The sequence below is a fragment of the Venturia canescens genome, chromosome 6 (genome assembly GCF_019457755.1).
Source record: "Venturia canescens isolate UGA chromosome 6, ASM1945775v1, whole genome shotgun sequence".
Taxonomy (NCBI): Eukaryota; Metazoa; Arthropoda; class Insecta; order Hymenoptera; family Ichneumonidae; genus Venturia; species Venturia canescens.
The window spans coordinates 10,687,983-10,703,891 of NC_057426.1; the positions used below are offsets into that span (position 1 = coordinate 10,687,983).

Sequence of the window (15,909 nt, forward strand, 5' to 3'; positions counted from 1 at the left end):
TACAAACTCACCTTATGTGTTAGCTCTGCGTACATAGAAAAATGTCGAATGACGAAATACGAAGGCTTGGATACCGGCTCCAGAGATAAGAAGTCGACCCTTATTTGTTCTCCTGTTCCTCCCTCTTCTCCCGGAGAATCTCGCAGCTCCGAGAGGGAAGGTTTCTCGCATGAGACTTTTTTCTCCACTTCTTTTCACCCTGTTGTTTTTCGCAGCTACTGTTATCGGCGAATGAGCGTGTAATCGCCCCGGTTTTTTTCATCTTGACTCACAAACTTTGAGTTCCGTAGGGATGATAATCCGGATTGACTGAATTTCACAGATCGAGCTTCCAGCCTCATGCACATGAAGAAGCAACGTCTCAAGATTTCTTTGAACCATCTGGGACAATTGTTTTGTCGGAAAGGAGTTTATGAGGGCTGAAAATCCTTCGCAGACGTCGATTATAACATAGTCTTCGATTCATTTGGGTTTCTTGTTTACCGCATTTGAATAATTCATGCGGAAAAACAAATACAAATGATCCGTGAATAGTGAAACTGTGTTGAGTTCATTTTAAATCGTGCCCCATTTTAGGAAACGTCACAAAAGCGGTGTGTTCGTGTTCACGGATTCGTCTTCGTGCCGTTTTGTTTTTCGTAACATTCACAAATGTTTGATAAAATGCAGGAAACTATAGTCGGTGATAAACGAGCCTCGAAAAGTAACGATGGATAATATACATATAAAAACAAAGGACACTAAATCACGTTTAAAAGCGAGCGATGTCACAAGCACGAGCTTTTTTAAAAACTCGTTTCGGAACTCGCCAATGCACATTCCGCGGGTGGGTTTGATTAAAAGTTTATATGCGACGCATCCGCGTGTGGCCATTACATTTTTTATCAATTCGGCAAAGCGTCATAGGCGAGTGTTTCTTCCCATTGGTTTTTTTCGTCTTCCCTCTTGGAGACAATTCAATTAATCGATTTTTTCATCGAGCATTTATATTATTGCGCTCTTTCTTGGGAAATCGATATTTTTCGACCCGAAAGTGAAGCAATAATCGAGTTAAATTTTACGAGAGTGTTTTGATAGGGGAGAACCAAGAATATTTCGATCACTCAGAAGAATTTTCAAGATTTTTCATCAGCGAAAGGACTTAGGAATTCCTTTCTGTAGCAAGCCAAAAGAATTTCAACTGGAATTGTTTTCCTCGGTTTTTTATTTGACATATTAATTGGAAATTCTTCTTCGAGTAACATGGAACATGAAGCCCAGTGGTTTGAGCAAAATTGACCTCTATTGAAGTGTGAACTCGATGGAAAATTCCGTTCGGAGAAAAGCCAACCGGTCTTGTCTCAAAACTGCAATTCTTCAAAGTTTTTCGAAAAAGCAAATGGTTGGGATCTGTTCGAATTAAAACATGCAACACTTTGTCATCGGATGATTGCGCCTTCCTTATCAAAGGAGAGCTAATAAATTTTCAATTAAGGCTGTTCTCGTCATTTATTTTCAACGTTCTCTGAAGCTCTTGTGCAGACACGAGAATCGAAACACCTCGCACAGTCTAGAAAAATGAATCTCAACTTCCACCGTATATTTAATGAGAAACTTCTTTCGTTGGAAATGCGCAGCGTTTCGGGATCGAATTATATTCATGTTTTCAAAGTATTGTTTAGCTCTACTTTGAAAGATAAAACAGCCGAGTTAGAGCAAAATGCATTTCCACTACCGCTGCGGGCTTGGCGCGGAGTTATTTTTCATGCAGAGCTTTAGTATTTTGAAGCGAAGAATTTTTGTTTCCATTCATAATATTTTGCCAGAATATTGTCCAATATTTTTTCAGAATATTGTCTAGGGAAATGGCGAATGTAAATTTTGTCATAAGATTTGTTCATCTTTCATCGAAATTTGGTGAGGCTAGCTTGCCAATTCACCAGCAGAATGTAGAATCAACCTTTTCTCAACCTCTCTGATACTCGGATCAAGTTTTGCTCAATTTCATTTGTTCTTATGAGCGAGAGAGAAGGTCAAAAGATATCGTTTACGTTTGAGTTCGCAGAGCGAAGCTAACCGAGGATCTTAATTTGAATTCACGATAATAATATTCTTCGCCAACCTGTGTCGTTGATAATCGTTTACGGAGAGAGGAGGAGAGGCTTTATATAGTTGGCCGTTACTTCGAAGTGTTCCCGTAGGAGAAAATTAGTCGCTCGTTTACGATCTTCACTCTTTCTCTGCTCCCCTCTCTCTCTCTCTCTCTCTCTCCCTTTCGAGTCTCGTCATCTGCCGTGGCTCTCTGGCGTTCCGGACACTAGAGAGAAGATGAAAGTTCCTGCTCCAAGTATGAAAGTCTTGACAACAGCTCAATCAGTCACATCGTCCTCATTCCTCTGCGAATCGTAACATTGTTTGACCATTATTATTCTCCGCGTTTCATCACGATTATTCTATTTTCATATCTTTATTGAACGTACTTTCATTATCGCTACTTGTGAATCCAAAATAAATCGTTGAAATGTTCAAATTAACATATCACAATTGAAAAATCGGATCGCGTGGTGTTTCATTTTGGCAATTCAATTTTCGTAATGAACAAAGTATTTTTTAATTGTTTCAATAAAACTGTCATTCGTTGACGGAAAATCTATCGAGAAATCAAGACTGAAGAAGTTAAATTTGAAATGTAACAAATTGTAATAAACGTAATGAGTAAATACGTAAATAATTTTATTATTGAAATATATTATATAAATAATAATTTATTATCAAAAATGTAATAAATAAAACATTAATTTGAAATGTAATAGTCGATTTTCAATTATGTCCTTTTTGGATGGATCATTTATTGATTGCATTCGAAAACAAATGAATCTTTTGAAACTCATATTTTCCTTGACAGTAAAATGAAACAATGAACAAAATGCTGTGATAATAAGATTGCATCTATGAGCAATTGTCCAGAGTAGTCTAATTATTTTCTCTTATAATTACGTACATTTCATTTTTTTTGACATTTTTTACTGTGACAGTTAATTATAACGTTGAATCTGAGTAGTGAAAAAAATTGCTACCTCCCGTTTTGCTTCCTCCTTTACTCCATTTTTTGTTTTTATTTCGGACCCGGAGACACATCCCCGTATACATTCTGCTGGAAACTTTGTGCCCTCGAGGTGCGATGTCAGCATCAATTACACGATACGCCACGCGTACATGTACCCTCGTCTCTACTTTCGTCGCTATCTCTGTTTTTTTGTCTCCTGCTACCTCGAGCATTGATATTCAAATGAGACATAATTTTTTGTATACTTGCATCACTGCATATTTGACAATTAGTCGAAACGCGGAAAATATAACAAAATGTCACGTCGTCTGTTCTCCTTTTCATTATCTTTCGCCTTCCTGTCCCTCTCTGCTTGTGGGGTAAAATTCAAACGCTTGAAATATATGAATCTCTTTGTCGAGAGTGTGAGATTCTCTCCCCACTTGTTCCCTGATAAAGTCACGACATTTTTCACACTGCACGACTTTGAAAACCCACCTTTTTCTATTTCTTCCACCTTTTCAATGATTCCCTGTCTGCTGGCTCATGTTTTTTCCAATCTTTTCACCTATTTTCATATTTCTCCTCTTCCCGACGTGTGCAACAACATTCGGTGAATAGATCGAGCTTCTAATTTTAGTAATTTGTCGCCCCGTTCGAACACCACTTTGCTGATTATCTATATCGACGACACTCAGTCTGCACTTTCATTTTTCATGAACTTTGAAACATTGGAGTTAAATTCTCGGATTTCGAAACGTGATTCAATGAATCTTTACCACAAATAATGTCTAGACAAAACGAAAATAAGTGCATAGGTAATAATTGATAGAGTTATCAATGAACGATAGAAAGGAAATCTGGAAATCACAATCGTTTTTATTGGATAGCGAATAACAAATTTTTTGTCAGTTTTATAAATTCCTTGTGTTAGTCGGCCCCAATTCTCTTTTTGGCTTCGAGCTCTAAACTTTGTAAGACGTGAAAAATTCATATTCGCGCCTTGAGGCGTTTGTACGAAGAGTACGCGATCGATGTTTGCGAAATCGACCGTATTGATTCCGTTTTCGTCGTCAAGATGAGAGTGGGGAAGCCAGCGCTCCTCTCTCATCGTGAAAATCAAAATTCACAAGCGCTCGTCCTCTTTCGCTCCGGAACCGTCATCGGAAGAAGAGATCAAAATTGGGATTGTCTGACGAAGGACGAAATCTGAGAGAAATTAGACGTCGGGTGTGGCCAGCCTAGACGATCCACCGATACGAATCCTTCCGAGATCCGTCATTTTTTCATATCATCGAGGTCCTTCCGAGTCCCGGAGTGGAAGGAGCCAACGTTTCATCGACTCTGACCGAAAGATAAGTTTCTTTCCGCATTATAATTTTGTCTCTTGAGCCCGAAAATTTTGCGTCGTTTGTACGAGTATGTGTGTACAGAGTGTGAGAAGCGAGTGCGTGAATGATGAAATGTGAATTGAGGTGATACTGTTTGTGAAGCGGAATTGATATTGAAAAGAAGATACGAATTGATAAAAAATTGTCAGTCGCCATCATTTATTTCTTTCTTTAAATTTTATTTACGGAAAAATCGACAAATAAATATCCAAATGTTACAACTTCATCGACCCATTTTCTTAGTATACGTATATGTGAGCATAAATTCATTTACGCGTATGCAGAGCTCAAAGAGTCGGGGAAACAGCGCCTTCAAAGTGATCCTCAGTAAATTTTAAATAGGCACAAACGAGGAGAAGGTTTCAGGTTCGCAGGCGCTTTGCGTAAGCATGAGCGTCAGTTATGCGACAGCGTTTTTTGCTGTAGTGTTTCTTGTCTCAGTCCCATTTTATCCCCCTTTTATGAGCGTTATACGAAAGTGTTGATATGGCAAACGATATTATTTTATTTTTACGTTTTACACCTTGAGAAGAGTGACGTACACAGGGAAAATGAGAGAGCCAGTTTTTCCATTGAAACGCGGACGCATCGCATTTCTTCATGAGGGTACTTTTTTGCTTAGAAAAAAAATCAAAGAGCTCAATCGAAAATAAAATGTAGGTCGAAAAGTTTTCGGGTTCGGGGGTGTCTGCTCTTTATACGATAACGACCACGATGACGATCAATGCGCGCCTCAAACGACTTCGAAATCAATTAATTAGCCACTTGCTCATGTACGTAAAACGAGTTGTTCATTCCCTTCTTTCATCGATATGCGAAACTGAACATAAATTTGTAGAAAATCGAGAATAAAAATCGTTTTTTATTTTTTCAGCATGATATTTCAAAGACGAAAAAAAATTTTGTGTTTTTCATTTCGGGACACAATGGTTTTTTATGCCACAAAGAAAACTGCAGTTTTACACTGATTTTTTTGTCTCGATCGAACCTCGATATCACGTTCCAGTTTGAATATCATTTTCAACAATAACCTACCTTTGTTATGATTTTTCAATGCATGGTTGCTTTGTTACGTTTCATTTTATACAGGAAAGCCAGGAAAGATATATTTTTGTCAATACCACATTGAATACATACGATTTGCATGGGATTCGTGCCGAAAATCAAATAATTTTGCAGACCCTGGTTTGAAAAAACAGCCGTCAAAAATAGCGAGGGTTCCAAGAGAAACTGGAAACTCGTCAACGTGGAGCACGACCCTATCACCGTGCCATTTTTTCACAGTTCAGAAGAACGGTTGAATCCTTTCGAGGACGATTGTTCCGGTCTTGTTGAGCTACTTTTTCCACTGTAGCATTTTTAATTCGAAATCTGCTGAAGACAGAATTTCACTGGAATATAACTAAGAGTACAGTGAAAGAGGGAGAATATTTTTTTGTCGTACCATTTTTTTCTGTGATATCGTTGAATTTCCGAGCTGGCAGGGTAAGAATGGCTAGGCAAGCGAGTCCCGTATTTAGAGCGACGGAAATGTGTTTCTTTCGAGCATTCTCCGTTGAGTATGCAGCGTTCTCTCATGCATATGGATCCATGTATATATATATGCACACACCGGGAAGAGGTTTACCGGGAGGTTGTTCGGGGAAACAGAGAAAACGTGTAGACTATATAGGAGCCAGAAATAAAAATAAAATCTGCAGACTTTATAGGAACCGAGGTCCTCGAGAGTGCTTAAAATTAGTAGAGCTTCGTGTCGCCAGACTCACCCCCAGCTCGGCAAAAATGGTGAGTTGTATTTATCTTTGTCGTCAGCTTTTCTTTCCCATATACTTTTCCGTTTGATACTTTTGCCTCGCCCTCGAAATCTCGCTTTGAAAAAAGCCTCTATTCAAGGTAATCTGTGTGACCAGCCCGAGCTTTGTGAAAATTAAGCGGTTCAAAATAATCTGACATTTTAGACAAAAATGAGATAGTAATAAAGCACCACATTAATGTGATTTTCAGGTTTAAATAATAAATAATAAGTTTTACAACGAAACTCGATCACACGAAATTCTTCGTGGTTTAACCTAATCGTTAATTCTCAATAATGAGAATTTCTATTGGGAGATTGGCCACAGGGCTGGTGTTTTTGTAATTGAAAAGGGGGGAGGGAGGAGCGGGCACTGAGAGAAGAGGGTAGAACACGGGGAAGGAAACGCTCTCGAGTCGCCATCGCGTAAGAGGGCAGGGGAGAGTGGCTTTTGAACCTTTTCAAATGAAATTTCGCATTTCGTCAAAGCAGTACAGTAGAATTTTCCGTGTTAAGAATACGAAATACATGAATAGAAATTAAAACAGAGGGAGTGTCAGCATTTAAACATTTGAAGAGAGCTTTTTAACGGTTAGATTTAATGTGGAAAACGGGTGAGGCTTTTTTGCCTCTTCTCTTGAATGCGTGTATTTCCGCTGAGTAATAACCTCAGGATATACAAGCGGGATGTCAGAAGAGACAAAAAAAATTCTTTCGCCCCTTGAGAATCGTGAAAAGATGGGATGGGTGGGTCGTCCGCTGTACTCGCCACCGGAACTTGTATCTATACGTATACGTGAACTCAAAGAAGAAACGAGTGAGAGTTCGCAGAAACCAACAGCCAAGAAGCCATGTTCCACTTAGCTCACGGCGCTTTCATAAAACAATTAGAGTAGCTTTCAGTGCCCATGGGCGTTTTGCTTAATGAAAGAGTAGGGCCTATTCGAGAGATGGTAAAACACTGACGATGACGACTATTCTATGTTTGTGTAGAACATCCACGGGCTTCTTTACATTGAATGCCACTTTTTTCCCCATTGCTATTACCACTGACACTAAGTATTTTCAATCACTAAGTAAAGCTCGATCACAGTTCTGAGAACCACCATTTAGACAGCGGTGACAGGTCGAAATAACTCGAGACAAAATAACATACAAGAAAACAAACAACAGAAATATAACATACAAAAAAACACGCAACATAAATAACTTAGAAAAAAATATACTGAACAAAAATAACAGAAAACAAAAATAACAACACGTAATAAGTGTATGGGGGAGACCGGGGCAAAATATCCGATGAAGTGTTCCGAACACACACAACGATTCCGCACACACATCAAAAGTGCTCCAAAGACACGTGCGATCGAGTGTGTGTATCGATTCCATTTTCATCGATTTAATGAATACGAATAAATGGAGCTATAATATTGATTATGATGATATCGGTGATGGTGACAAAATTAATGTTATTTTGACATCATGACGTTATTTTTTCTTGTGATGTCTTGACACATGTTATTTTGACATATCATGCTATTTTAACCCTAGAACGCATGACTGGGGTGTGAGCACACCCCACGCGAACTTCAAACTACGCTCCCGTCCTAACAAGCGACATTATCGACTGATTATCGACGGATTTTTTAATATATAAATTCAATTGAAATTAGTTTTATCGTACATCATTCTTTTCGTTATAAAAAAACGAAGAAAATGGTGTAGGATAAAGTCAGTTTAGCATCGTAGGACCGGATTTATAAGCAGAAAAAGAGTGGGGTGCGTTCAAACCCCGGTCATGAGGTTGAGGGTATGAAAAAAGGCACATGAGATGTAGGGTTAAAAATATGTCATATTGGTGCTGTGTTATTTTTGCTTGTTCTGCTTTGACACTACGTTACTTTGACTAATGTTATTTTGAAGTTATGTTATATTGACATAGTACCTTAGACAGCAACACTGGAACAATTTTTTATTTCAGGTTTAATCGTTTTCTAGTTGAACAAGGAATGGAAAACCGAAGGGAGCGTCGAAGTCGTCTGAGCTACAGGAGAAAAACTATAATCAACTCAAAATTAGGTTTATTTTTTCTGAAGAAAAAAGCTGTCGAAACTTTGGTTTCAAACGTAATAAAGATTATTTTCTATTGAGACGGAGGAGAAGTGGAACTCAGCCCAGAAATTGGGTTCTCGAACTGTTTTGAATACGGGCAAAGTTGGTACACATTTCGATCAAAAGTTTCATGTTGATCAACCCTTATGTAAATATACACGTGGCAGTATTCCATTCTCGTTCGCTCTGCTCACTCTTTATCCTTTTCCCTGCTCCCCCAGTTCGTCCTCCTTTTTCGTGACTGCTTTCACAGACTGAATTCTTCCGTAAATTGGTTGCGTCCTCTTGCCGCGTTGGAGCGCCCTTTTGGCCAACACCTTCGCTGAGTATTGAAGGAGCTGTGCATGTCTGACGAGTATTTCTCTCGGGGGCGCTCCGTCGAGACGACGCGAATTGCCCTGAGGAATACCGAGCACACATAATTATGAGGTTCGTAAGGAGAGGAGGAAAAATTGAGCGAAAAACGCGATGAATTATCGTGACATTATTTTCGTAGAGAAAAAAAACGTTTGAGTCATCAAAAAAATCGGTTAAATTAGATTTGTATTTTTTTTTACCAATTTTTTTCCGCTCTGTTGCCGTTTCCTTTCGGTAACTGCTCGCACCACTGTTTTCCGATACTAAGTTATAGATTTGTTGACAGAGAGAAAGAGTAATCCATGAAATATCGATCACCGCATTGGCGGGGGAATCGAAATGAGTTACCTCGATGAAGCATTCTCTTTAAATGTTTTTATTGATACATCTGTAGAAATTAACAATCTAAATATTCTTTTTTCCTTATCCCTCTGTATTTTATGTACTATTACAATAATAATAAGTAGGTCTGTCAAATCCGTCGACGAAGTTTCATTACAATTCAGTACCATTTTTCTTCGCTTTGTCGCATTCGATATTTCACTAGATATTTTTCGATCGAACATGTACGCGCTCGAGATATTTCTGTATTTCCGTACATATATCGTGGCGAAAAAAATCGTTTTTATTTAATTTTCCTCGTGCTCGTGTGTCACAGGCACATCGCCACGACGAAAATTCAGTGCAAATAGACGCTAAAATATTTCACAAGTGTTAAACGCTTCGTAGGCCCTACGGTCTATATCACAATGATCATCGTTAAAAACATTTACAAAGTTCGTAGTGGTTGAAGTAAGCAAAAAAATGAGGCTGGAAAAAGCAGCGGCGTTGTATTGAAAAACGATGTTGAACGTTTGCAATTTAAGAGGGTGCAAATGAACATTCTGCCAAGCTGGTCCCTCGTCCTTAGAAGCAAAAAAAATAATAAAACAACGTCGGAAAGTCAATTGGAATATTTCAATTGTTTCGATATTCCTCGTGCCACGAAAACGAACTAACGAATCGTGCGAAAGCCCCCGGTGCTTTTCATATCTCATGTGTTGCATCTAACCATGTTATTCATGGCCGACAAAACTGGTGTTTCAGCGAGAGTTTCATGAGAAACACATTTAAGCCGGTTGAACAACGCCCATAACGAATATATAAAGTTTGTTTCGAAACTTGAACCATTATAATAACTGGGCGAACGCGAGAGAGATACAGGTAGATAGAATGAAGGAGATAAGAGAGAAACGAAGATGGAAAACTCGAGCAGTGTTCCGGAGAGCTTCCACACTTATCGAAAGGTGGTAAAGAGTTTGTAGGTAGTTCACTCGACGATGTGCTCGCTATTCCGGAAGTAGTGAGATAGGCACGCTGGACTTTAATAACACCGTGTACTCTCATCATTCGACAATTTCGAATATTTTCGATAATTCTCTCCCCCTCTTTATTTCTCTCTCTTTGAAATCGGTTAGGAATAAAAACCATGAAAAAACGTCCTCACACTTTTCGGTATATACGATCAAGGAACAAAATTTTTTCGAGTTTTGACATCGTTGTACATGGGAGAAAGACGAAAAATAAGCAGCGAAAATACCTGAGGATAAATAAGCACTGCAGTGAGCAGCGATCGATTCTGTTTCATCGAAAATTATCACTAATGATTTTTTTCCCTATTTATCATTCATTTCAATCCGACAGGAATTGAGGCTCGAGTCTCATCGAACCTGTTAATGTTTCCAATTTCTCCCACACGAATTTACATTTATGCAGACTACAGAGTCTGAGTTGCTATTCGTACAGAGTTACATTTATTGTTTTTTAACTAATTAAATCGAGTGATATGTACAAACGTCTGAACAATTATTTACAATGAAAATTTGAGACACAAAGTTTGACGACTGTTCCTCCGATCGGTTTGAAACGATTTCTTTAACGTTATCATCATTATTATACACCGATACATTATTTTTAGCGTTTTAACATTCTTTTTCAATTTGGATCGTACTTTTTTTGTAATCCGTTATAATAAAATACCTTGAATATTATCACGTGTACATTTACACATAAATAGTATTGCTGCAGTGTCCGATCGCATCGTGTTTTACGTGCACTAGAACATTTTTGTATAAAAAATGTGAATTGTTGGAACTGGCCAAATATTTTCAATGTTTATCCACCAGTGAAATAAGAACTTTATCATATTTTATTTGTCGATTCTCGTGAAGTATGTCGCACGAACGTTCACGGAAGATACCCTCTGCGATTGAACGATTCGTAGAGGTTGGGGTAGCAGCCGTCTTTATCGGTGTACGAAAACGCAACACCAACACTTGGTTGCTCGCGGCAATTCACAATTTTGTTTGTTCATCGTCCGCTCTCCCCGGAACTCGCGCGTTCACTCACACGTACACACTCACACACGCGCAAACGAGCGCACACACGTATGGAGACACAATTGTGTCCATTGTATGGCAGAGCAGCTTGGACCTCGGAATCTCACACCGAACTATCGCTTCGGATCACGTGTATGCGCGAGCTAGAATATCATCCGAAGAAGTAGAACAACCGGAAGTAGACTTGCAGACATTCTGTCGCCGCTACCGTGATGCATTGCAGCTGGGTGTTCTTCTGAAACAAATATCGTGTCGTAACTCTGCTGCGATAATAAAACTTATTCATCGGCTCGATAAAGAGCCTTGAAATTGATCGATTTTGTTTGATTCTAGGATAAATGGAAGAGGAAAGTAAATACGCTGTTTGGCCAAAATTTGCTTTGGTGGGACCAACGCTTTTCGATATGAACGCATCAAAAGCTGCTACTAATTTTCTATTCATGGATATGTATTGCGAACAAAAGCAGTAAACATGGAACTTGAATCGTGTAAAGTTTGTCCGTTCCTCCACATGATTTAATTGAATGGAAATTGGATTAGTTTTGAATTTAAATTAGCCGCCGTTACGTACCATTAAGTATGTGAACTCGTACACTGCTTGCACTTGCGTTACTTGGACTGCACGTGTACTGTCCCGAATCTGTTTGTATGGCCTTTTGTATGAGCAACCGACTCGAGGTTACGCGGCCCTTTTCCGTAACTAGGCTAATTCCTCCTCGAGGTGAATCGAAGTTAATTGCCTGCAAGCGAACAGTAATGGAGACTGTTAAGCCGGGGGGCTGTGTAATTTTCAAGAAAGAAAAATGTCATCTGAATCTTACGAGTCTGAAGTGAATGGAGCTGTTTTAATCATAAAATACCCGAAATTTTTGCTGATTAATTATCAAGAGAATGATTTCAGTTTTATTTACGGTTTTATTACTGGCCGACGAGATAAGTATTAATCACCTGTCGATCATGACTCCAAGTTATCGTCGTTGGCGGTTCTGGCGCGTGCTTTACCAAGCACGTTATATTTATCGTACTTCCTTTATTTATGAAGAGATCAGAGCCCCCGACTATTTCCGTTATCGGTTCTGAAACAATCCGGGGAAAAGAAGAAAACGTTATTTCACGATGACCTTACAATCCAGTTTAGACTGAAAGAGATATCGCCATTCTCTTTATTCGATTGGTGGTGACGAAAACGGTTTGTCCTCACGGGAAAACCATATGGATGGGGTCTGGAGAATCAATGTACGGATCGGAGGGAACAGAAACGCGATAAAGTATCTGCGATATATTTTCCGTCCGCCTATGTCCATTTGCCTCTCATTTACCCGAGGCTTTTCATTCTTGTTTAAACAATTTATCGTTCAAACACACGTTTATCAAGAGTATACTCCGTGGATTTCTACCATCATTCAGTTTTTCAAGACAATAGCTCGCTGTATATAAAGATACATGCGCCGACAACCGCTTGCTTATGGAGACAATGCTTTCCTTTTTTTGTTTATCCGCACGTTGTTGTCGTTTCGTATTCTCGGATTCCGCGACCACGTTTGTCTCAAATTTTATTTCGTAGCTCTGTTTCGTCGTGGCTTTTATTTCTCTGCTCTTTTTCGTGCTCCAACCTCCCCGTGGAAGCAGTTTCCTAAAGTACGTTTTGCTATTCCAACAAGACGACGGCTGGATCCCCCTTCATCCTTCTTTACGATGTCCTCGTGTTCTCCATCTCCTGTCGCCCATCTCGCTCTCTCTTTCTCTAGAAGGAACTAAGTCGCGTGAAGGGTGTAGTCATTTTCCCGAAAAGCATCTCCTTTCGGTAACCTTTTCCCACACGCGGTAGAACTTACCGAGGATCGGTAAGGGGACGATCAATTATTCACAGAGTTTGCTGACTCCCGTGAAACACGAGGCCCACATAATGCCTTACAACTTCCACGTGGGTAAGATTTATGAGACATGAGCTATCCGAAGAAGTTTTTTTTCCCCAAATTAACACTAAAGTATCGCTCCTCACAGCGATTTTCATAGTGCCAAATAACTCTTATTTTTTCTATTTTTCTTACTGTCATCCAATCTATTCTACAATAAATTATTTCATTCAATGGCACATGACACCTTAAAAATACAATTTCGAATAAAACGAAGTTATCGAAAAGATTGGAATCTTCATCCAAAGTAATTCTTCCGTGTCAGCTATGAATCTTGAGACGATTTGTGTGGTTTGAACTGGAACGAAAGATGCCTGCGCGGTGGCTTTCTGGGAGACGAGAGCAATTGAATAAAACGAATCTGTCGTCATCCGTCTTTGTCGTCTGAGGTTTTCCAGATTGAAGAGGATTTTGGTCGGACGGCTATCGGTCGGACGAGAACCCAAAACGATGTAGAGGTCAGCGGGTTACAAGGATATCATTCCTGTCAGCCTGGTCGCCTGGCTATATATGCCAAGTATAATAAGGGTCATGATTCTCATCGGCCATTCTGCTGCGACTGCGTCTGCTTCTGCTCTGGCTTACCCTAACCGGGCGATAGGGGTGTGGCCCTATATCCATTTTCCTGATAACGACGTAACTTAAGGTCGCACGGCTGTGTTACGGTGAGGCGGAGCTCGTGCAGTGCCACGTCTCAAGCTCAGGGAGTCGCTCGAAAATCGAGGGTGAAAACGTTTGAGAATTATCGGTGAATCGGGGATGGGGTGCAGTCATTTCGTGATTGTTTGGGTGCGCTAATCCAGAATTCACTTTCAATTTCGAGGGTTTTTCGATGAAAAATCTTTCTCACGTCTCCCATCTTCTGAGCAATCGGAAAAAATGGATACACCCACGAATTTGGTCGAAACTGATTCTTGGAGAGCTCACACCATTCAGCTTTTGACCCAAATATCCCGCGCCCAGATGGAATTCAACTGGCGATAACGATCTTTCGCCGTTCCGACACCCGTGGCCCAGCCGATAGAAATTGATTGCCTTGGAAATCGGGTATGTCCTGTAACGTCGTAGCACCGTGTCTCCCTATAACGGCTACATATCTATACTAAGTATATTGTATGTATGCAACCACCTCAACCGAGTCGCAAGCACGATGGATGCTACGGTCGCTTACACCTGCGTATAACGCATGGCTCCCCGGGCACGAAATGTGCCCGTTCCACATACGTGAATACGTTTAGAAGGCTCAGAGGTATCTGTCTATGTGTGTGGGTGTGTGCGACTGGTGACGATGCAGCAATTACATCCAAACGGGGAGCGGTGTTGCAGGGGTCAACCGGTAAATGTAATTAGTCCCGTTTAAAAGTCTCGTTGAAATGGATTAAGACTCAAATGACATCGGGAATACAGCATTGTTGAAGTTACGACTGAGGCCTTACGGTCATCGAGATTATAAAACTTGAAGTGCCTCCAAAATTTAGATCGGAGGTGTTATTACTGTTACAGTGCACTCGCAGGCTTCAAGTTATTTATTCAATTTATGCTTGACTAAAATACATCTGCTGCAAGATCCAACTTTGGAGAAATGCAAAGAAGCGTCGTTGCGCTATTCCCTTGGGAAACACGCCAATGTCTTCGAACCGGTGAACTGGAAGTCTGACTTATCATTCGATGGAGTTCTACTTTCAAGTTCGAGATCAGAAAGCCAGGGGAAGGTACAGAGACGTGAAATAGTGTTGCCGGAGTGAGCCTCCCTGCAAATGCTACTTGCTGTTCTGCGGTGTAAAACTTATGCATATCGAGCCTTTACTATCGCGGGTATATATTCATGCGCCCTCTCGCAACTGAAATTGAGTGAATATAAAAGAGGGAGAAAGAGGGAGGGACGTCGGTTAACACTGAAAATGTTTCTGTAGCTGGAATGATTCAAGCTCGAAACTTTTGTTACTAAGTCTCAGAAGGGACATGCTTTGGCTCTTGGACTGTGCGAAAGTGTAGCCTGATGGATCATGAAATGCTACTTCTATATCCCGGATATGACAGGCTCGTCGATCATCCCTCACGCGAGCTGCTAAACCTCCTCTTCTTTGCCTTGCACCACTACTGGGCTCAAAAATAATCCTGGTGGGTGTTTTCAATGACGAGGCGTTTCTCTGTCATGGCATGACATATTACAAAGATGATAGGAAGCCTAAATCTGGATGATTGAGGTCCATTGTTTGGGCGATGGGCCATCAGCGCTAGCCTGAATTGGCCGCATGATGCGAGCTCGAAGTAATCAAGAGCACTTGCGCTAACTCGACAAAGACTGCTGATCGTAAGCCGAGTAATGATCACTTATATAAACTCCAAGCTCCGGATAGGATTCAAGGTCGTATAAAGATTATACAGCCATTGTTAATTTCATCATGGCAAAATAACTCCTTCAGACAGATGAGATTTTTTCATAGGATAATTTTCACAAAATGGTCGATCTCGTTCACAGTACGGAGGATGATAGTTATCGTAAAATCTTGCCCACAAGCGAACTCCGTCTTCGTCCTGACTCGTACATAATGCTCAGCGATTTCATGCGAACACAACTCTGGGATCGGTGTCCTTCATGATGTACGATCTCAGCGGTTCGTTGAATTGGCCGCATAATAGGACTGGTGGCGTAGTCAAGGGTACCTCGACTACATCGAGTAGACTCGCTTGTATTTCGGCCTTATGATCCCAGACTGTTGTGTAGTGTGGGGCAGCGTTTACCAGGCTGCGATGGTCAATGGAAATTAATGAGATCCAAATGCGTGCTTCGGTGTAGTGCGCTATCAAGAGATACCTTGCTAACTCTGCCTCTCCACGTAGATGTCTGACCTTACGGGAGGTACGCCATTACGTATACTTGCACCAAATGTGAGAGTGAGTGAATGGAGGAACGAGTGTGAGAGAGAGGGGCAAA

The 15,909-nt window shown here is 40.4% G+C and overlaps 1 protein-coding gene across 4 annotated transcripts in view; it reads right to left on the reverse strand.

Moving 5' to 3' along the window:
• Nucleotides 1-9,037: 9,037 nt before the first annotated feature.
• Nucleotides 9,038-15,909, reverse strand: part of LOC122412234 (zwei Ig domain protein zig-8-like) — a 50,405-nt gene continuing 43,533 nt past the window's right edge. For 3 of the 4 annotated variants that reach the window (XM_043421652.1, XM_043421650.1, XM_043421651.1), the window contains exons 5-7: nucleotides 12,004-12,131; nucleotides 11,627-11,795; nucleotides 9,038-11,290 (exon numbers count right to left, since the gene is read on the reverse strand). In XM_043421652.1, coding sequence (XP_043277587.1) covers nucleotides 11,199-11,290; nucleotides 11,627-11,795; nucleotides 12,004-12,131 — 389 coding nt within the window. In that variant the 3' untranslated portion in view covers nucleotides 9,038-11,198. The remainder of the gene's footprint in view (nucleotides 11,291-11,626; nucleotides 11,796-12,003; nucleotides 12,132-15,909) is intronic. The other variant, XM_043421654.1, reaches the window with a different exon arrangement.